This window comes from Setaria italica, chromosome IX, assembly GCF_000263155.2.
Source record: "Setaria italica strain Yugu1 chromosome IX, Setaria_italica_v2.0, whole genome shotgun sequence".
NCBI lineage: Eukaryota > Viridiplantae > Streptophyta > Magnoliopsida > Poales > Poaceae > Setaria > Setaria italica.
In genome coordinates, this window is record NC_028458.1 from 41,022,709 (window position 1) to 41,043,285 (window position 20,577).

At 49.5% G+C, this 20,577-nt stretch overlaps 3 protein-coding genes, 1 long non-coding RNA gene and 1 pseudogene across 6 annotated transcripts; 3 read left to right on the forward strand and 2 right to left on the reverse strand.

Moving 5' to 3' along the window:
- The first annotated feature begins 1,760 nt into the window (after positions 1–1,760).
- On the forward strand, positions 1,761–5,663 carry LOC101775802. Its single transcript, XM_004983832.3, has 6 exons — positions 1,761–1,907; positions 2,322–2,600; positions 2,800–2,861; positions 4,364–4,454; positions 4,540–4,624; positions 4,703–5,663. The coding sequence occupies exons 2-6, from the start codon at positions 2,347–2,349 to the stop codon at positions 5,387–5,389; spliced, it is 1,179 nt and encodes a 392-aa protein (XP_004983889.1). The 5' UTR covers positions 1,761–1,907; positions 2,322–2,346; the 3' UTR covers positions 5,390–5,663.
- A 738-nt stretch (positions 5,664–6,401) lies between these two features.
- On the forward strand, positions 6,402–7,255 carry LOC111258470 (annotated as a pseudogene).
- Positions 7,256–8,587: 1,332 nt separating this feature from the next.
- Positions 8,588–14,081, reverse strand: LOC101776202 (mitochondrial inner membrane protein OXA1). Of its 2 annotated transcripts, XM_004983834.3 has the most exons (10): positions 13,551–14,017; positions 13,367–13,457; positions 12,054–12,095; positions 11,892–11,950; positions 11,503–11,578; positions 11,283–11,414; positions 10,744–10,851; positions 9,317–9,371; positions 8,938–9,215; positions 8,588–8,822 (listed from the first exon to the last, which is right to left on the reverse strand). In XM_004983834.3, exons 1-9 carry the CDS (start codon positions 14,015–14,017, stop codon positions 8,974–8,976), a joined length of 1,272 nt encoding a protein of 423 aa, XP_004983891.1. In that variant the 3' UTR covers positions 8,588–8,822; positions 8,938–8,973. The 2 variants fall into 2 exon arrangements, with proteins under 2 accessions (XP_004983891.1, XP_004983890.1); XM_004983833.3 differs by having other exon boundaries at positions 8,588–9,215; positions 13,551–14,081.
- Positions 14,082–14,337: 256 nt separating this feature from the next.
- LOC101776880 (actin-depolymerizing factor 10) lies at positions 14,338–20,310 on the forward strand. 2 transcript variants are annotated; one of them, XM_004983835.3, is made up of 3 exons: positions 14,338–14,526; positions 14,780–15,048; positions 19,879–20,310. In XM_004983835.3, exons 1-3 carry the CDS (start codon positions 14,500–14,502, stop codon positions 20,033–20,035), a joined length of 453 nt encoding a protein of 150 aa, XP_004983892.1. In that variant the 5' UTR covers positions 14,338–14,499; the 3' UTR covers positions 20,036–20,310. The 2 variants fall into 2 exon arrangements, with proteins under 2 accessions (XP_004983892.1, XP_022678646.1); XM_022822911.1 differs by lacking the exon at positions 14,338–14,526 and adding an exon at positions 14,589–14,666.
- Positions 15,420–16,834, reverse strand: LOC111255764. The gene is made up of 2 exons (XR_002675689.1): positions 15,801–16,834; positions 15,420–15,651 (listed from the first exon to the last, which is right to left on the reverse strand). It is a non-coding gene; the product is annotated as an uncharacterized LOC111255764 (long non-coding RNA).
- Positions 20,311–20,577: the final 267 nt, after the last annotated feature.

The window sequence follows — 20,577 nt, forward strand, 5'->3', positions numbered from 1 at the left end:
ATATAAAAATTCAAGTTTTATATTTAACTCCAAAAAGAGCTTTTTAGGGGCAAAATGGACATTTCACCTCTTTTGCTTAGTGACTAATGACTTGTTTAAGTTTAATTACACCTAGTTAAGATAGAGTTATTAAAGTATCCCTCTCCATGGATGGGGTTGGACTTGTTAAGTACTTTTATACTCACCCTTGTTTTGTTGCTTTAGAGGAAGACCTGGACTTCGTTGCCGAGGATATTGAGTAGGTGGTCGCTTCTGCACCCAATGTTGCCTGTGGCATTGGCCCTTTGCAGGATGCTTCCGCTGGCGCATAGTCCCGAGTGCTATCTAGGGTTCATCTGGACAGTAGCTTGGATCGTTACCGTTGTTGTTTTACTTATCGTCTCGGCGTGGCTTTCACGCCCACTCTCTTGGGAGTTGTACGGTTTTTGAACCATCTATTGAATAAATGTGTTATCAGCCTCCTGGGGCTGATATTTGTATCACATTTAGTCTCTGCTTATGTGGGGACGCTTCAGTCGAGCCACGCCTTTGACCATGGAAGCGAAGAGCCCTGCATCAGGTTGCTTTTCCAGCCAGATTCGTCTGCTGCTTTCCCTTAACCTCTCGCACACCCGGAGTTATCCTCCTCTCACCCTCACTCTGCTCTGCTACACCAAACCTCCACCGCCCTACCGATGTCCAGTCGGAGCTGAAGAGAAAGACATGTTCGTCGGTTGTTGCAACTTGCCTAGTCGTTTCTTGCACATGTGAATTTCTTTGTTAGCGTTCTTGGGTTAAAATTGATACACTGTGCTCCCCAATCTTCAAATTGATACGGTCCACACCTCAACTACCTCCCAAGCTCCGTCCTCAGCCACCCTCGTGCCACCGCCATCGAATCCTCCAGCGGGTATTTTGGTTTTCTTGGCTGCCAGTGCTCCTGAGCCGCCGCTAGCCACCTCGATGTCGATAGCTATCCCCGAGCTTCCTCCACCCGAACCTAGCACGCAAGTGGGTTCTTCGTGACCCATTAGCGCTCCATCTCTACCCAACTACGTGACTTCGTCACCACCGGTAAAGGCCGGCCACGGAGTGGACCCCTGTAGAGGGAGGGTGAGGAGAAAGTGACTTGGCATGTAGGGCCACTGCCACATGTCGCCTGACATGTGAGTCGCATGCCAAATCATGCAGAACCGCCAGTAAAACTAGCAAGGGACATTATTTGCACAGTATTGCATAGTCGGGTTTGGGACACCGGTTTTGCACACGAGGACGAAGGAGGTGTTTGTTTCTTAAGTCGCTCCTAAGATTCCTGTCACATCGAATATTTAGATACTAATTAGGAGTATTAAATATAGACTAATTACAAAACCAATTATATAGATGGAGACTAATTGGTGAGATGAATCTATTAAGCCTAATTAGTCCATGATTTGACAATGTGATGCTACAATAAATATTTGCTAATGATGGATTAATTAGGCTTAATAGATTCGTCTCGTGAATTAGCCTCCAATGTAATTAGTTTTATAATTAGCTCATATTTAATCCTTCTAATTAGCCTCCAAATATTTGATGTGACATAAATGTTAGTCCTGAAGATCCAAAATACCCTCAAAGATTACGACAACGTACGAGGGATATGGATAGGACTTTTTCCAAATAAAATTGTTCCCTGCCCAGGCCTCTAGCCCATTTTTGCGTCTGTACTGAGGCCCAAACTCCCGTCCAACCTACCAAATACGGGGAGTTGCAGCCCACGGACTCCAGCCTACCAAAACGCCCCCAAGGCCCCAAGACGACTCCGTTTTCCCAGCGCCGTCTCCGACGCCCTCCGCATCCACAGCCACCGTGAGCTTCTCCGTCCGAGCTCCTCCGATTCGTGCTCGTCCAGCTCTGGTGTGTAGTGGTAGGCGGCCGGCGACGAGGTGGGTCCTCCTCGTCCCCCTCCCTCTCTCGGATTGAGGCATGGTGGTGGCTGGGTTAGGGTTTCGGGTTTGGGGTTCTCGGGGTAGGGCTCCATGGCCGGCGGGCTTAGTGGAGCATCTGGCGCCGGCGGTAGGCACGGCGGCGGCGGTGGATCGAGGCTGGCGAGGCGAGGCGGCGTGGGCGCCGTCGGCCCGGCGGCGGACGACAACCGGCGGCAAGGGCCGACGGTGGGAGCGAACGGCTTCCTCAGTTGGCGAATGGCGTGGTGGAGGGCGGCTTGTGGATGGCGCGGCCGCCAGTGGAGGGCGGCGGTGGCAGGGGCAGTCCGGGTTTATTGAACCTAGATTGTGCATACCGTCTCCCAAAATCTTGCATGTGCAGGCGTGAGTAAAATCCTATTTTCTTTTCCCCAGAAATTTCGCGGACTGAGGAACCCCCATGCCGGACGTGAAGCCCGCCGCTGCCGCTACCACCGGCGCCAAGGCGGTGGCTGGTGACTCAGCTTCCCCTGCGGCTGCTCCTGCTCAGACTCCTGCGGCCGCTCCTGCTCCGACTCCTGCAGCCACCAACGGCAATGGGACACCACAGAAGCTGCCTCCTGTCCCTGCCGCGGCCTTCGACATGCCCAAGCCCAACCTCCGGGGTCTCAACAAGCCCAAGTGCATTCAGTGCGGCAACGTCGCTCGCTCCCGGTAAGAAGGTGTAATCTATAGATCTTCCTTATTAGGCAGAATTTTTTTTGATAAAGTATTAGGCAGAATTGTTTCCTCCTACCAGATGTATGGTGTGTCCTCGCAGTTAGAGGCAACTGAACAGCCTTTACCTGCATTTATGTGATAGACCGCGGTGTCTATTGTGAATTATATGCGCGTGCTTTGCTTGGCCTTTCAGGTGCCCGTTCCAGTGCTGCAAGGCCTGCTGCTACAAAGCCCAGAACCCTTGCCACATTCATGGTATGTGTGACGATGCTCCTTTACCGTTATCTGTACCTGTAGTTACTGACCCGCAGGCAGTTTGGTGATTTTCTATCTAAATATCTGCATGATTACGTATCTGGTCAACCCACAAGCAGTTTAGTGATACAGTATCTCAATGTCTGCACGATTACGTTTCTGGTTGACCTGTTTTCGGCATCAGTTTCCTTTTCCCCTTGCATTTTTGTCTAGGCAAAATTGCCTCAATATAACTCTCCATGAATCATTTAGCTAACATACCACTCCCAATGTAACTCCCAATCCTCCATCTTTCTTCCGCGTTATCTCCTTCCTCTGCCTTTATCCTCCATCTTCCTTCCATGTTATCTCCTTCCTCTGCATCTACCCTCCATCTTCCTCCCCTCCAGCCACCGCGGACCTCGCGTAAGTGCGGGGCACTCCGCACACCCTGGTGGTGGCCATGGTGCTCAACATCTATGAGCACTGCACTTGACCAACAGACAAACCACGAACCCCTTGCTGCGCACAGCCACCGTGCAGAGAGAGACAAGGAGGAAGGAGACGAGATGGAGAGGGAGCTCGGCCATGGCGACAAAGAAGGAAACGAGGGGCTGAAGATAACAGGTTGACGAACGAGTGCTAAAATAGAAAACTGAGTTCGGGAGTGGTATGTTAGCAAAACAGTTCGTGGAGAGTGCTACTGAGGCAAATTTACCTTTTGTTGAGCCTCATTTATCATTCAGCAGTTGTTCGAGATTCTTTTTTTTTATGTTAGGATTTAGTGGTGCATTTGATTTCATAGCCGAGGTGAGCTAAGCTTAGAGATACAAATTAGGAAATTTAGCGAATCGATCCTAACACTGGCTCACTGTTTGTTTGTTTCTATTTTTTTAATGGAAATTTAATTGATTATTATTTTCAGATATTACCATCCAGAATTAATGTCTGAACCATCTTTCAAATAAATCTTTACAAAGCGCCACTCATTCAGCAGAAATCAAAATGTGAAAAACTAAACAAGCAATGGAAGGTCATAGGGTATTTTTTTAATGGTGAATACTTGCATACTATGTGAGGATGTAGTGGTCCTGTCTTGCTTCTTGGAACATTTTAAATATGTGAGGAGGGAAGTGTGAGATGGGTTATTGATTGAACCTTGCATAAACCGTCTCGATTCATGAAGAAATGGGGGAAGAGGCTACTGTAGAAAAAAAGTTCTTGGAGGTTTTTGTAGTTCCAAACATCAAGTCCAGCCAAGCAGCACTATAAATTCTGTTGCCTATGGTTCAAACATTCCCTTATACATTGCAGGGTTAGTGGTTAGAACAATTCCTTATGAGCATTGATGTTTTATTTAGGATGTTGCTATCTCAATCTGCTTGTCCATTCCATTTTTCTTATCAACTTTCCTTACATGATTTAGTATCGGGTCTGCTGCTATGTGCTATGTCATAGTGTTGTTTATTTTGAACTCTCCTCTCAACACCACTAATGTTATCTTGCTTCACTGATCATGACAGTTCTGAAGCAGACCAACACATTGCCAGATAAGCCATCACCTACTACTGCTCCTGTGACAGAACAGGCATCTACCAATTTACCTGCAACCGGGTAAAATTCATAAAACATAAGTTGATAATTTATCTCCTGCAAAGAATTGCATTTGTTCTAATGCTTTGCATTCCATTTGTCACAGTTCATCATCAAGGCTAGCTTGCTTGCAGAAGCTTCCCCACCATTTTCTGAATTCTCTCCGAACAAAAAAGTCGCTTGGTAAAAAGGTATTGGTTGTTTCACCCACTCTCTTCTGTTTCGAACCATTTTTAGTATCTATCATGACTCCTGTGTTTTTGCTCTAGGATGTTGCAAGCATAAACAAGTGGATGTTTATGAAGTTAAAGGAACATATGCAAGGAGATGTTGATGCTGAAAATGAAGCATATGAGAGGTATACACAGAATGTTGGACTACTGGAGGAAACATTCTGTCCCATGGAAGATGCTGCTGCTGAACCTGAACCTGAAGCAACTTCTTCAGAAGAAGAAAGGATGGACTTGTTGGTTTCGGAGGCAAAGGTGAGGCTGAAGTCAGATAACGAAAATGCAGATAGCTTCAAGGAGAGGATTGCCACTATCTTGGCCCAGAAGCTGAAGAAACTGCATGAGAGTCAAAGCACCTATGAGGATGACAAGCCAGCTGATCAAAGCCAGGATGATCATACAACCCCAGTGAAGCTTAGCACAAAGCAGAAGATGGAGAAAGCTGCAAAGTTTAATGAACTGCTTGGTAAGATGATGAGAGCACGGAGTGAGGACGATTTAAAGCCTTGCCGTGATCTTATCGAACAGCTGTTTGGAAAGGAGGATGGTTCGTCCATGGACAAGTCAAACAGAATGGAAACGGAGCCGAGCAACCAAGAGTCAGCTGCAGCAACAGCACAGCCATATTCTTTCCCAAAGCTGTGCACTAGGATAGAAGTTGATGAGGATTTCGCCGCCAAGGTCGATGCTGAATTCTCTTCTCTGAGTGAGGTCGTGCAGCTATGAACCTGAAACCTGGGCCTGATCCCTGTGTCACTGTTCAGTAGGTGTTAATGTGTTATCACAGACACACAACTTCTTTGGTGCGTACTAACTTGATAGTATAATGCGTCTGTGTAGTGACCTGTCATTTAGTGTAGCTGTTTGCAGTGAAGCCAAATCGGCGTGGCAGTTAGAGTGATGCTGCGTTTCTTATACCCTGTTTCTTGAGCTGTGTAACTGTGTTTGTTCTGATAACATGAAGCATGAATAGAATGGTTGTCTCAGTTAAAAATAGCAACTGTTGGGCTGCTCTCTTTAGTTGTGTTATGGCCAAATATGAATCTTGTTCACTGCGCATTCACCAAGCACCCAACACACCACGACGCAGGCCTGCAGCACGCGGACATCGACGGTCGCCGCGCTTGAACGCCGCGTGTAGCGCCTTGTGCAGCCCGGCGCGCCCGCCCTTGAGCGCGCCTCCAACTCCAGTGCCCCCGCCACCGGAGCCGCGGCCCCCGCAGACGGCCTCCACCATGTCCCTCCTCCTGCACGACGCCCACGCCGCGCACTCCACCGCCACGACCGGTGCCTCCGCCTTCCGCTGGCTCTGTGATATTTTACGTGGTTGAGATCTTGATGGTATTTTTCGGAAGTCGTGATCTTTTAGTGCTAAGAACCAATTTCCCTCGAAACAAAAGCAAAAGGTAAAAGATTACACGAGTACAGAGTTCATATACGTCGTGAAGTTTCCAATCTACACATTACATATTGAGAGAAGTGGAAATACAATCGACAATCCCCATTGATCGGTGTTGCAGGAGTTTTATACACGAGCTGAGCACCTGGCGATTAGCCTAGCGTGCAAAGCGATGCAGTTAGTTACAAGCGGACAGCAATTAGCGGAGAAGACTGAATCTACATGCACTACCCTGAAGAACCGGACGCCAATCTAACTGTCAGAGCTTACACATATACAGGCGGCAAGCGGCGTTTGATGATTTTACGACTCCGACGCTGGAGAGATCGCTGCTAATAATTTGCTCGATCGATCAAACCACCGCTTCCAGCCGAACGCGCCGCCGGGGGAAGGGCAAGACCCATCACGCATCGCCGGCTCGCCGCGGCTGCGCGCGCACGTGCGGCGTGCCCATGGGCACGAGACACGGACAACCCGGCGTCGTCGCCGTGGTCGTCGAGCCTTCCATCTAAGGTAGCGGCCGCGGTCCTCCGCCGCCTTCCGTCCCACGTCGACCGCGTCCGCTTCGCCGCCGTCTGCCGGCCGTGGCGCGCCGCTACGGGGCACCATGCCCGGCCGATGCTGCCGTGGCTCGCGCTCCCGGACGGCACGTTCTTCGGCTTCCCGGGATCCGCGGCGCTCCGCTTCCCTGACGCCGCAGGGTACCACGGCTCCTGCGACGACTGGCTGATCTTCAACGGCGATGGCGACGGCCACGGCGGCGATGGGTACCTGCTCGCGAACCCGTTCTCCGGGGACACCGTCCAGCTCCCGGGCCTGTCCTGCGTCCGCTTCGTTGTCACGAAGAACGGCGAGGCGCTCGCGTGGCGCCGCGTCACGGACGACCGGAGATCCCCCCCGCGGGACGACGACCGTGCGCAAGATGATCATGTGCCCGGGCCAGGTCGTGGCCGCCATCGTCGGCGACGGGCGGCTCGGCAAGATCGCGATGTGCCGCCCCGACGCGGATTCCTGGGTGATCAGCGGCCACGACGCGTGGAGGGGGTTCACGGACATCGCGTTCTACGACGGCAAGGTGTACGCGGTCGAGGACACCGGAGACCTCTTCGCCATGCCCGCCGGAGGCTGTCCTCGCCGGCGAGCCATGGGTGGCCTGGGCTAGGTGCGTCATCAAGGCCCCTCACGCGGTGCCGGCGAGACGGCGCCAGCAGGCACCGCCAGCAATGCGGTACCTGTGCGTGTCGGGCGGCAGGCTGCTGATGGTCCACAGAGTGCTCATCATGGGCGACGCCACGGCCAAGTTCACCGTGTTCAAGGCCGACCTCGTCTCGTCGCGGTGGTTGGAACTGAGGAGCGTCGGCGACGACATTGCACTCTTTGTTGGCTGGTGGTGCACTCTTGCCCGGCGCGTGTCCCAGTACGAGCTGCCGGGGAACCGGATCCACTTCTTGGACGACGATGCATTCCCCCGCGGTTGCCCTGACCGCTTCGGCTCCTATGACATGAGGGACGATGGCTGTGCGGAAGCTGGTCGTGTGCCCCGACGGCTTCATCGCGGCCATCTTCGGCCGCGAGCACTTCGCCAAGGTCGCCCTCTGCTCGCTGGAGACCTTCTCGTGGTCGCACAGCGCGCACGACCGGTGGCGGTGGTACGACGACCTGGCGTTCTGCGGCAGCAGGCTCTACGCCATCACCGCCGACGAGGACCTCCTCGCCTTGGACGTCGGCGTCGACGGCGACACCGGCGAGCCGTTCGTCTCCCGCGTCGAGCGCGTCATCGAAGGGCACTGCCCGCGCACCATCGCCGTGGTCCATTACCTCGTCCCGTCCGCGCCCGGCGGCGGCGCGCTGCTCATGGTACGGCGGCGGTTCCCGCACGACGAGGACGGCCGGTCGCGGTTCACGGTGTTCCGCGCGGACCTCGCGTCGTCCCGGTAGGAGGTGATGAGCAGCCTGGGCCTCGGCGAGGAGCTGTTCGTCGGGCGGCTGTGCTCGCGGGCCGTGCGGGGGCGCCACCTGCTCGGCGACCAGCGGGCATGTGCGAGACGACTGCGCGGGCATGTGGTTCTGGGAGCCGCGCAGGAGGGCGGACCACCATGCCGCCGTGTACGACATGTTCGACGGGACGGTCAGCGACATCCTGCCACGCCAGACGCAGGATGATGGGCCAGCACTGGCAACGTGGCTCTTTCCCGACTAAAGATTCGCTTCAGGTGATCTGGCATGGCAGATTGCCATAACCGCGGTCGGGAAAGCGAATCTTTAGTAAGGACAGAGTTTCGAGTTTGAATACTGGCGTACACAATTATAAGCATAAAAATAAGGTTTGTCTTCAAATGAACATAACATTCGCTACAGTAATTTAGTTTCTTTATTATGAACAAATCACAGAACAGGCGGAAGCAAGATAATTTTTGGGATTGTTTAGTAGACATAGCTCCGGACATTTATCCAGACACACATGCTGCACGACCACGTTTATGTGTAGAGATAAGCGCAAAAGCGTGCGTGCAGAGACAAGACAATTGCAAGATGTTGTACTAACCATAAAAGGTAAAAATATCTAGAACCATATTGCATGTGGATACAATGAAATAGTGTCACTTGAGAGTTGAGACTAGCTACTAGCCAGTTGCTACCATTGTCAAATGGAGCCTCTAGGGTTTTTTGGTACTGCTTGTCCCTGAATTAACATATATAGTCTTCTCACCCTTGGGAGATGAGCAACAATGCCACCTATCATAAATTACTGGAATACACCTGTGTATGTTCAACTCTGTGTGTCAAAATTACTCTGGCTTATTTCAACCCAAAAATGAAAACAACAACAGCCTCAAGCGACGAAGAAAGAAAGCCTCCTAATGCAAAATCTGACCTTTGGAACCATATCTGGTGCACATATGCCCACGATTCACCTGTGTTTCCTTTTGCCCCTGGATTTCACTTTCTTTTCAAGATTTTTGACCTTATATCCAAGAGCAGCAGCATCAGGCTGTTCCAGAGGAGATCGCTGGGCTCCTGCTATTGCTACTGGTGACTCTGCTGCACGTGATCCGCCGAAAAAATTGAAGGTTGGCATTTGTGTTGCTGGCGAGGGCTGCGCTGGCAAATCAGGAAGATTGAACAACTTCTTCACAGCTGGCCGTCGGATAACTGAAGAAAAGAAGATAAGGGACACAAATTATGAATTATTAGAGTGTGAAACAGAACACAAGTTAGATCAATTGGGTCTCAAAGCATGGGATCATACTCACCAACACCGTATGCAAGGGAGAATATGTTTGATGTGATCCAGTAACAGAAAATTCCCTGGAAGAAACAAAAACTATGAGGACAAAGTTGGGAGTACTGAGGAAATGGATGCACCGTGTATCTAACTCATAGGATGTTGGCGTGTGCAAGTTCAGTCAGTTCAGGGACAGCTAGTGTTATTGGTTAGTTAGTTAGTTAGTTAGTTAGTTAGTTAGTTAGGAGTCAGTCAGGTCAGTCATTGAGCTATTCTTCAGGTTTCAGTCAAAGTAGTTAGTAGTGCACGGATCCAGTGGATCAAGCCTGAGTTTTAGGAGCCACTAGTGCCATGTTCACCTGGTAATTCAGGCTGCAGCTTCATCACAGCATAAAAGTCCAGTGTGTTTTACTTGTTCTTGCGTATGTTTAGTAGGTGCCCAAGATCGATCCGGTCATGGATCGTCTGGCATAGGAGGAACGATTGGTACCCATGCTACAGTGCACAGAACCCAGACAAGCCCTAAGAAAATGAAATACTCTAATTGGTAGGAGCTTATGAGTTGTGACTAGCAAATTTTTTGGTGCTACAGCCTAAACATGACCCTTCCTACAATTTTCTTAGCACCTCTGAGCTACAATGAAGGTATCTTCTAACACAACTAAACACCAACAAAAGCAACAACCACTGGAGTGCCCTCTGTACCGGAAACAGGGACTAGACATTACCAATATGACATAGCGGTCCATAATAGGGTTTTAGAGTATAGCAATGGCAACTAGAGGTATCACGGTGGTAGCAGCCAGCCAGCCACTATAACGGTGGTACTGGCAGCTATTTGCAGTTATAGTGGTGGCCGATATAGTGGTGGTACTGAGATAGTAGCATCACGGGATGTCTTCACAAATACTGTGCAATAAAGACATCAAGCTACAATATTTTTTGATTGATGAATTATGAACAATATTAATTCCATGCAAGTTTTTCCATAAGAAATACTTCCACATACATGCACAAAACTCAAATTGTCAGTATTTTTGTATTATGTCATGGGAATACGGAGTCCCCCTACCCAGTAACCGTTTTATACTTACATGTCCACTATCCACTTCCAGTGTTTATTATCTTGCATGAGACAACTTGCCTTATATAGTCATTGACATTATCGACACATTTTCTTCAGCCATTGTAAATGTAGTAAACTTGTTAACATTCACACAATTTAAACCTATGAAACGATATGCCTGCCAAACTTTGCAGAAGATCTTGCTACAAAAAAAATGCCTACCCAAGTGTCTGTCACTTGGGATTTGAAGAAGCAACGACATACTTCAGTATTCCAGATCTTGGTAGTTAACACAGTTGTGGTAAAGTGATTCACTGATTCATCTCAAGTAAGATATGATCTATGTACAATAGCTAAGAAACTATCAGCATATAGCAATATTTTCATACCTTGGCAAAATTCATTGTAAATGGGACTGCCATAAAAGCCATTCCTCTAGCAACGTTCTTCATTTTACCGGTCATAGGACTTCCCTCCATTCCTTGTTGCAAGTTAAACTTCAATAGCATAATTTTTTGTTAGGTTTAACTGAAGAGTTGGTAAACAAAATAGAAAACAGTAGATGCTTTAGGTTGAAAAATAAGTGATCTGAAAGCAAGAAGAAAAGTTGCCCAAAAGCAGAATAGTTTAAGGATGCATGGCCGAACAGAGTGTAGTTGCAAGGGGGAGTTCAAATGATTAATAAACAAACGCATAAATGCTTATGGGGACCAGATGGTAGTAAATTCAGGTCCAGGTCGAAAAACATATATGACATGAATATATATCCACAACTGCTTGTGGAGGCTTCCATTTTTATAGGTAGAGGTAATTTTCTTTTTCCCAATAGAGAAACAAGTATTCAAGAATGCAATAGAGGTGCACCAAATAAATTCACAATGACAAAAGGACAGTCATAAAACTGAATCGAAATAGACAAAGTGCACACCTCCACTGTAGCCAATGCGGTCAGTCCCGTTAGCACAGGAAGGAGGTAAAGAGAATCTGGCGTCGTCAGATCAGTAAACCACAATGTTCCACCTCCTTTCAATGAAGGGACCTTCTCAACCATGTTTGATATCTGAAATTGGAAGTGAATAAAAATACTATTAAATAAAATAAGGTTTAAGAAAGAATTGGAGTGGTAAGAAGATGTATGCGTAACTCACAGCGAAGAAAAAACTCATGAATATTGGCCCTTGGATCAGAAGTCCTTTCATTGGAGCAAATGGACTAACACCATGCCTAAAGTGCAAGCAAAAAAGGTCAAAGAATGCTTTCAAAAAAAAAAAGGTCAAAGAAGCTGATGAAAATGGAGCAAATGCATGACACACAACAACGGGGAAAAAGGAGATTCATTTCGAGATTCAGTTTTTCAGTTGTTTCCTCATGCACTCAATCATAAATCAATAGGAATGAATGCGACACAGAATGCATTAGCAAGCAAAAGTTATTGAGCAGATATTGAGTCTGCAAACATATCAGCTAGGAAATAAAAGCTCAGTTTTACATCATCATTAAAGTCCAAATAACTAATAGTCTACTCGCGATTACATACTTCTTGAATAGTGCCTGCATTTTAGCTTTTCCCTCCTCTGCTGATTTTAGATCCATGGTCTACATGTTACAAACTTCAAAGGTTAAATCATGGCCACAAGATGCACTTGACTAACAATACAGTAAATAGTATACTTTAGAATAGCATAGACCAAGATCTCACATCCGTCTGATCTTTAATGGCTTCCATCTCTGGCTTTATTGCCTGAAAAATTTCAAGTTTGAAAGAAGCGTGAAAGTGTGAAGCTCGGATGACACAACAGTAGGAAAGTAAGGAGCCAAATACAGTGATCAATGTAAATTATTACAAATCCCTTCTGAAATACCATCTAGAAAACACTAAGTCTTATTTTCAAAATCAATGTATTGAATTTGACTTGACCACTTAAAGGCGCTAAATCACAAATGGGACAACTTAACCCTTATTTAAATAGAGTTCCAACAAAATCAATGTTGTTTCTCATCAAGAACCAAATGGCACGTATGATTTGTCCAACATTTATTAATGTGACCTTATATTTTCGTATAGGTAGCCAAATATACTTACTCCCTCTAATTCCAAATGTAAGCCATTTAGGAAATCAACACGTTCTCTAATATGACAATTTGACTTACAGTTTTTAAAGGTATATACGGAAATATTTTTCCATTATGAATTTAGTTGCATCAACCATGTGAAGTATATCTATGTAACCTACTATCATATATTGATGGACCAAGTTAAAGAAGTTTGATCAACTAGAATCCTAAATGGCCTATATTTGGAATCGGAGGGCCTAAAAACATATAAGTGGTCAAAATTAGGATTTTTTACTGGCGGTAAATGCAGGAAGCAAATATTTGTACCGGAGAGTGTACTATATGACATCATCTAATGATTAAGTGAGGGAAATAATGTCTTAAGCATTGACAGAGATGATGGAGGTACTGTGGTAACACCAATGGATCACATGAATGAGAACCAAGATATATACACAGCTGTAACTAGTAAGTACACTTTTTTTGGAGGCAACAATAAGTTATATCAACTAACACAACTCAAACATCTAAGAACCCATGCGCAATCCAACAGACCACATTCTGCATAGCGAGGTTTTGTTATCTGATGTAAGCATTGGCAAACTTTAGTGTCCGGCATTTTGAGGACAGGTATTATAACGCTATACTTAACTCTTTTTTTTATAGTAACTGAAGTACATAAAAGATGTCATATGACAAGGTGGGCCAACAGCTTGCACACTGAAAATCCATTGTTCAAAACTTGATGAGGGGTAATACTACCTGTTTGCATAGTGCAAGAAAACAAGATTGTGCCAATGACTACTTGCGAAACATTTTGCGTATGAAAATAACAAACTATTTCTAACATTCCCACCATCCACCAAAATGGCTTCACAGGAAGATTTTGATCCAAACATACACAAACCAAGAAACAGGCCACAACGAGTTTAGCTAAATCCATTAGGGGAACCTTACATTTAACTTCGTCATGGCCTTCAATTGGCTCACAAGCATCGGGACTGTCGCGGTCCGGATAATCAAAGTTGTCAACACAATGCACGCCCACCTAATTACACAGCAGCAGAGGAGAACAGGTAGCAAATCAAGCAGGCGATCCAAGTGAGATCCCGAACCTTTACAGCCAAATCGCAAAGCTCACCAGTTCAGCCCGGTAAAGGTATGGATGGCGTCAATGAAGTGCTGAAGTGCGGCGACGGGGAGGAACGAGTCGGCAGCCGCGGCAGCCACCTCCCCCGGGAACGGCGCCGGCACCGACGCCGCCGCCTCCGCTGCATCTGCAAGGACGCCGGCGGCATCGACCTCGGCGGCTGGGGCGGTCTCGATGTCGGGGGCGGGGGCGGGGGCGGGGGCTGAGGAGGAGAAGCTGCGGCGGGTCGGCCCCGCGAGGTGGAGCGAGAAAGGGAGGAAGCCTACGGTTTGGGCCGCTCCAGAACGGTGCTGGAGCGGGGTGTGGAGCGGTGGAAGCGGGATCGGGAGCGGCTTCGACGAGCTCGCCTGCTCGTCGGAGGAGTGGGAGGTGAGGGCGTGGGGGACGCAGGGATGGACGCGGCGGGTGAGGTGGTGGGAGAGTCGGGTGGCGATGTTCCTCCGCGCGGCGAACGCCATGGCTGGGCTGGGGCGTGGCGAGGCGGCGGCGCGCAGTGGGAGGCGAGCCCGGGGCTTAGCTGTGGCGACGGCGGCGCGGGAGCGTGAAGGCCCGAAGTGTCGCCAGTCCAAGCAAGGGCTCTGAGATGGGCCGTCAACATTTGGGCTTTCCCAGGTTTGGTTGGGCCGGCCTTTTGTCACTACAAATGGGCTTGCATGGCCCATTCCGACTCGGCTCCGGCTTTGGAGCCTTGGAGATCGGGGCGGAGTTGGACGGCGCGTCGTGACGGATTCAGATGAAAGCGAGATTTGACTGGACGCGGCGGGCCGCCGCGCACGAATCCCATGATCCCATCAATGCCAGCGCTCCTTCTTCAATCCCACAACTTGAGTGAGAAAAGCTATTATAATCGGACCCTATCTCCTCGGCCCGTGGGATCCCCCTCCTCCGCCGCCCTCGGATCAGCGCCACCGCGCCGGAAGACCGGGATCGTGACGGGCACATGGTGGCGGCGGCCGCGTTGCCATGGGTGAGTCCCCATGCCTTATCTCGTCTCCTATTAACCCCCTCCCCCCTCTGCTTCACTCTCTCGCGCTTCAGATACATAGCTTCTGATCAGTCCGTCCGTCCGTCCGTCCGTCCATGGAGGTTCTTGGGTTCGCGGCAATGGTCCTTTGCTTTCTTTTGTTACTTTTCTTTACTCCCAATCTGGGCAAGCTAGTGGGGATGTTTGTTTGTCTGTTCTTGTTGGGCTAATGGGGAGATGGTGCTTGGTTGTTCAGGGAGGCGGCTCGCCGGCGTGGATCGACGTGCCGGAGCGGAGCAAGAGTGCGTTCATGGAGCTGAAGCGGAGGAAGGTGCACCGGTACGTGATCTTCAAGATCGACGACAGGAGGGAGGAGATCGTCGTCGAGAAGACAGGCTCGCCGGGGGAGAGCTACGACGACTTCACGGCATCGCTCCCGGCGGACGACTGCCGCTACGCCGTCTACGACCTGGATTTCGTCAGCGACGACAACTGCAGGAAGAGCAAGATTTTCTTCATCTCCTGGTCAGTGATTCCCTCCCCCACCTCTGCTTTTTCTCGTCTCTTACCGTCTTACGCTTCAATGCCATGCGATGCGTTGACGGAGCAATGTTCAGAATCGGTATGTCCAAAGCCATATGCTCTGCTCGTACAGCAGTAGTGCTTCTACGGCTTCGGTTGAGACTAGAGAAGGATGTCTCCATTTTGATTCAATGTGGTGAGACATATAAGAACGCGAGGATTATTGCAGCTGGACTGCTGACCCAGGCTGACAGCTGTTGTGACAAAATTTTAGTTTCAGGCCCTGCTTGATACCTGTGCTAAAGTTTAGCATAGTGCTAAATTTTAACACCCTCAAATAGAGGACTAAATTTTAGCGCATTGGGATGTTTGGATGATGTGCTAAACTTTAGCACCTTTGATGGCAAATGACAATAGTGTCCCTCCTTCCCTCCTTTGATGGCAAATGACAATAGTGTCCCTCCTTCCCTCCTGGCGCACTGCCTTTTCCCTGCGCTAGTTTTTTTTTCGCCAAGTCTGCTGCGCTACTGTCTCATCGTTCTTCCCACCGATGGTGGTGGAGATGATGTGGCCCGGCATCTTGTCTCCCCCTTCGCCTTCCTTCTTCTGCATCACCAGAACCAAAAAAAACAGAGAGAGCAAGCACCATTAGCCAAACCGCCCACAAAGCCAGCAGATCGAGCAGCACCCAGCCCCGAGCCCCCGACCCCCATCGCAGATCCGACCCCAGCCCCAGATCTGGGCCACCCGCTTACATTCTCATCGTCGGCAGGGGCAACCGCCGCCGCGGCCGTCGTGGCGTCACCGGCGGCAAGGGGCGCGTCCAGCACCATGGGCCATGACGAAGCGGAGGGCGCGCAGGGTCGAGGCCTCCGGCGGCGTCGAGGGCGGTGCGAGGAACGCCACAACGCTCAGAGGCGGCGGGTGAGGGTCTCGGTGGGAGAGGCGTGCTCCAGGAGGCCGCGAAGCCGAGGCAGGCCGCAAGGGCGCGACTGGCGGCCCAGGCGGCGAGGAAGAGCAGCCCCGCAAGCGCGCTGACGCGGCGGTCGACGGCGAGGTAGGTGGCGGCGGAGGCGAGGGCGAGTGCAGCGGAGGTGAGGGTGAGGTAGGCGGCGGCAGTCGACCGGAAGAGCGGCGGGGGTGCAGTGGGGAGAGGAGAGAGGGAGGAGAAAGGGGAGGGCAATGGGAAAAAATTGGAGAGGGGATCACTTTTAGCACTATTAGCACCCCTTGGGTGTGTTAAAGAAAATGGGGGTGCTAAAATTTAGCACTGCACTTTTAGTACACATGTTTGGATGCTCAAGTACTAAAAGTATGCAAAAAGTGCAGTGCTAAACTTTAGCATTGTGTATCCAAACGGGGCCTCAGTTATCTGAATTTGTGAATTCATGACATCATGATCCACAAAGAGGTTAAGAGGTTAGAATGTAGATAGGGCAGCTTCAATGGGAGTGTCATGGGATTTTATGGGCATTAAATTTCATGCCACATCAGCAAAACTGCTAACTTGGCAGACTAATTACGAGGAGCGAGAAGAAGAGAGTTTCATCACTATGAAACCCAACTGGCACAGTTATCAAGTCCCATGAAACCCAATGAAACTTGCACTGAGCATGTTATGGTTTCATGGCATGACACATTCCATCATAACACAATGCAAGAATTAATTGATGCTAGCTATCTATGAGTGCAATGAAACTATGCACTAAGAGTGACAATTTCATTCTATTGAAAACTTGATATAGCACTCTTGGTAACAGTGCTATAAAATCATGCACTGAGACTGACCTTGTAGTACGGAGTATGGCTTTGCCAGCATCAGTGCTAGTCCCCCATAAACTTCGGGTGTGTTTAGCAGACAGGGCTAAACTTTAGTCCCTGTCACATCGGATGTTTGACACTAATTAGTAGTATTAAATATAGGCTAATTACAAAACTAACTGCATAACCCCTAGGCTAAATCGCGAGACGAATCTATTAAGCCTAATTAGTCCATGATTTGACAATGTGGTGCTACAATAATCATTTGCTAATGATGGATTAATTAGACTTAATAGATTCGTCTCGCGATTTAACCTAGAGGTTCTGCTATTAGTTTTGTAATTAGCTCATGTTTAGTCTTCCTAATTAGCATCCGAATATCTGATGTGACAGGACTAAAGTTTAGTCTCTGCTATCCAAACGCCCCATTCGAAAGTTTTGTAGGCCATAACCGTCAACACAAGCTCAGTTGTTAGTACTGACATCAGACTAGTTACAGTACAGTGCTGACAGTAGTCAGTACAATAAGGGCCCTTTGGTAGGGCTCCAAAAACGGCTCCTGGAGCTGTTTTTGTCGGAGCCGAGCCAAAGGGATAAAAATGAAACGTGGTGGGCGGAGCCAATATTTTTGGCTCCAGCGGCTCCCTCCCGCACGCCCAGGCAAGCGGATATGAAACTGCCCACCAAGTTGGTCATTATTACGCTCAAAATGCCACCACAACAGAACGTCGCCCCTTCTGTTCCGCGCCGCACACACCCCTTTCTTTCCTCGCCTCGCGTCACCTCAGCAGCGACGGCGGCGCCATGACCCAAGGCCGGCGCCCAACGGCGGCACGCAGGGAAGGTCCTCCGGGCAAGGAAACCAGTGGATCGAGCCTTGCTGACCTCGATCTGGGGGTTGGGGGCGGCGGAGGCGCCGCATCTAGGCCGGATGCGGCCCTTCCCGGACCAACGGCGGCCGGCCAACGGCGAGCGCAGCAGGAGCGGCGCCGGGGTACCCGAGGGCCGGGCGGCGACGGGGAGCTGGTCCCCCGGCGACGGGGAGCTGGGTGGTGACGAGGAGCGGGGCGACGCATCTAGGCCGGATGCGGCCCTTCCCGGACCAACGGCGGCCGGCCAATGGCGAGCGCAGCAGGAGCGGCGCCGGGGTACCCGAGGGCCGGGCGGCGACGGGGAGCTGGTCCCCCGGCGACGGGGAGCTGGGCGGTGACGAGGAGCGGGGCGACGGGGAGTTGAGCGGTGGGAAGCTGGGCAGCGATGGGAAAAGAGCGACGGGGAGAAAAAGTGGAGGAAAAAAAGAAAAAAAAGGAAAGAGGAGTCCCGTTTCATTTTTTAATTCAAATGGAATTAAATTATAAACTAATATTAAACATTCAATTCATCTATTAAAAATATATATTCAAGGGCGTATAGGACATTTGACCTCTTACATCCATTACTAAAAGTACTGGAGAAGCTGTTTTGCCAAACACTTTCCAAAACGGCTCCATCTACACCAGAGAAGCCGCTCCACCAGAGGAGCCAGAGCTGGAGCCATTTTAGGAGGAGCCGGAGCCCTGCCAAACTAGCCCTAAGTACAGATTGAGTACAAGACAGCAGCTATGCTTCCTGCTTTCATCAAATAAAAAGTAAGCTTTGAATTTGTGAAGCGCCAAGGGGAGATTATTTGTGTCAGTGGCTACTGATTTCTCATGTTACTGCAAAAACCTGAAGTTTCGTTTCGATGCACCCGGATACTAAGTGAGGGAGTTTTGTAGGCCTCATAAACTTTGAAAGTTTTGTAGGCCTACTCAGATGTTAGCACTAACAGTAGACTGGGTTACAAAACAGTACTGACGGTAGAATAAGTACAGGTTGGGAAAAGGCACTTCCAGCTTGACAGAGCAGTTATGCTCTGCTTTCAGCAAGTATCGTAAGCATTTCTGAGTAGTGATTCTTTGAAAATCTAGCTACCCTGAAAAGCAGTGTCCACAAAATCTGTTGGCAAGAGAAGCAGAGTGTTTAGCAACCTGATTCTCTGTTAGAAGATTATATGTGCTTTTAATGGTTTTTTTGTTGCCGAATAAGTGCATAACTCACTATTTTCGCTAATTTTTGCATTCTGGTGTTAATTTTTTTATGATAGATCACTTTTTACAATATTAATAAAATGATTCGTTACAGAATGGCATCAAATCTACTTGAACAGGCACTAAGTGACTCATTTGGATCCACCATTCAAAAATTAAACCATTCACAGTTGAACAAAACGATCATCCAATCACAAAACGATGAGGAAAATCGCATCAAGCAAAAATGAATCGCTTGGTTTCTTCAAGCCGGTGGATCAGCAGAAGCGTCATCTTCATGGAGGCGAATTTGCACCTCTGGGCTGCTCTCTGCCTACCGAGGGGAGCCAGCGTCGTGCGGCCGACCACCGGTTGAAGGCAGCTGCGGTTGTGGTGATGGTCAGCCGTGGTCCCTGCGCCACCCACAGGAACTCCGTCCACCCCGCCGCCGCCTCCGAGCTCCCCGGCGGGTGGCCATGGCCGGCGGCGGAGGCGGAGGCCGCGCCGACCAAGCACTTACCATGGACCCACGCGGCGTCAAGAGGTCGAGGCCGCGCCGGCCACGGGCCCAGGCAACGCGGCGAGGAGCGGGCGCAAGGAGGGACGGTGACGGGCGACCCTCGAGGGCGGCGGAATGGATGAAAGTGCGGCGAACAGGAGGAGATGCTCGTCCCACCCCTCAGAATCAGCGGGATTTTCCCCCAGCGATTGGGTGGACGATTCTACGCGGCCGTTGTATCGCTCGATGGTGAGAATCGATTCCCATAGAAGCGAACAAGAATCAGACCGTTTGGGTGGTTCGCTGAATTAAAATGACTAGAATCGCTCTAGAATCCTATCCAAATACACCCTTTAATTTGTGAAGCGCCAAGGGGAGATTATTCGCGTTAGAGTGGCCAATCATGTTACTGTAAAACCTGAACTTTCATTCCACAATGTAACAGGGTACTGAGTGAGGGAGTTTTCATTTCACAACTCAACTCTTACAGCATAATCATGGTACCAGTGTCTTCTTTCCGTGCAGGTCTCCTACAGATTCTCGCATCCGTGCAAAGACCATATACGCGGTGTCAAGGAACCAATTCCGCCATGAGCTCGATGGGGTGCACTTCGAGATTCAAGCAACTGACCCTGACGACATGGACCTGGAAGTTCTCAGGGGCCGTGCTAACAGGACCTGATTGACCTCAACTTCTCTAGCCTGCTGCCTGGTAGCTTAGAAATGCTTACCGGGCTACCGAGATGCAGCTCGGGTGCACTGATGTGAGGCATGATGTAGTAGAATAGTAGACCGCTGATCACACCCGAGCATGCAATGTTTCTCTTTTTTTCTTTCTTCTTTCTTCTTTGAGGTAGCACCTTCTGTCACTCTGTTATGTTTTTCTAACTAGATAAGTTCCCTCTAATATGATGTGGAACCTTACATCTAATTATATATGTAGTATCTTTCTGCTGCTGCGCCAGTTGTGTTTCAGGCTTTTCAGCGAGTTTGAACTTCCTGTGGTTTCAGTAGTTTCTTGCACTGGATTCTGATTCATGAGAATCAGGAGTGTTACTTCCTGCCTGCTTTCATCCAATGGTTCATAGGCTATCAATGAGCCGCCTTCCGAGTTGCTGGTGCGAACGAATGATACAAACGCTGGCACTTGGCAACTAGCTGATGTGAGATTGCAATCAGCAACAATCATGCAAGGCGGCGTTCTTTTACGGAGCGAAGCGATAG

Excerpts from the sequence above, each read along its gene's own strand:
- LOC101775802 (XM_004983832.3), top strand. The coding sequence starts at position 2,347 with ATGCCGGACGTGAAGCCCGCCGCTGCCGCTACCACCGGCGCCAAGGCG. Across the intron at positions 2,601-2,799 it reads GGCAACGTCGCTCGCTCCCG|GTGCCCGTTCCAGTGCTGCA; the intron begins GTAAGAAGGTGT and ends TTGGCCTTTCAG. Across the intron at positions 2,862-4,363 it reads GAACCCTTGCCACATTCATG|TTCTGAAGCAGACCAACACA; the intron begins GTATGTGTGACG and ends TGATCATGACAG.
- LOC101776202 (XM_004983833.3), bottom strand. The coding sequence starts at position 14,017 with ATGGCGTTCGCCGCGCGGAGGAACATCGCCACCCGACTCTCCCACCAC. Across the intron at positions 11,951-12,053 it reads CCATTAAAGATCAGACGGAT|ACCATGGATCTAAAATCAGC; the intron begins GTGAGATCTTGG and ends TGTAACATGTAG. Across the intron at positions 11,579-11,891 it reads ATGCAGGCACTATTCAAGAA|GCATGGTGTTAGTCCATTTG; the intron begins GTATGTAATCGC and ends CTTGCACTTTAG.
- LOC101776880 (XM_004983835.3), top strand. The coding sequence starts at position 14,500 with ATGGTGGCGGCGGCCGCGTTGCCATGG. Across the intron at positions 14,527-14,779 it reads CGGCGGCCGCGTTGCCATGG|GGAGGCGGCTCGCCGGCGTG; the intron begins GTGAGTCCCCAT and ends TTGGTTGTTCAG. Across the intron at positions 15,049-19,878 it reads AAGATTTTCTTCATCTCCTG|GTCTCCTACAGATTCTCGCA; the intron begins GTCAGTGATTCC and ends CTTTCCGTGCAG.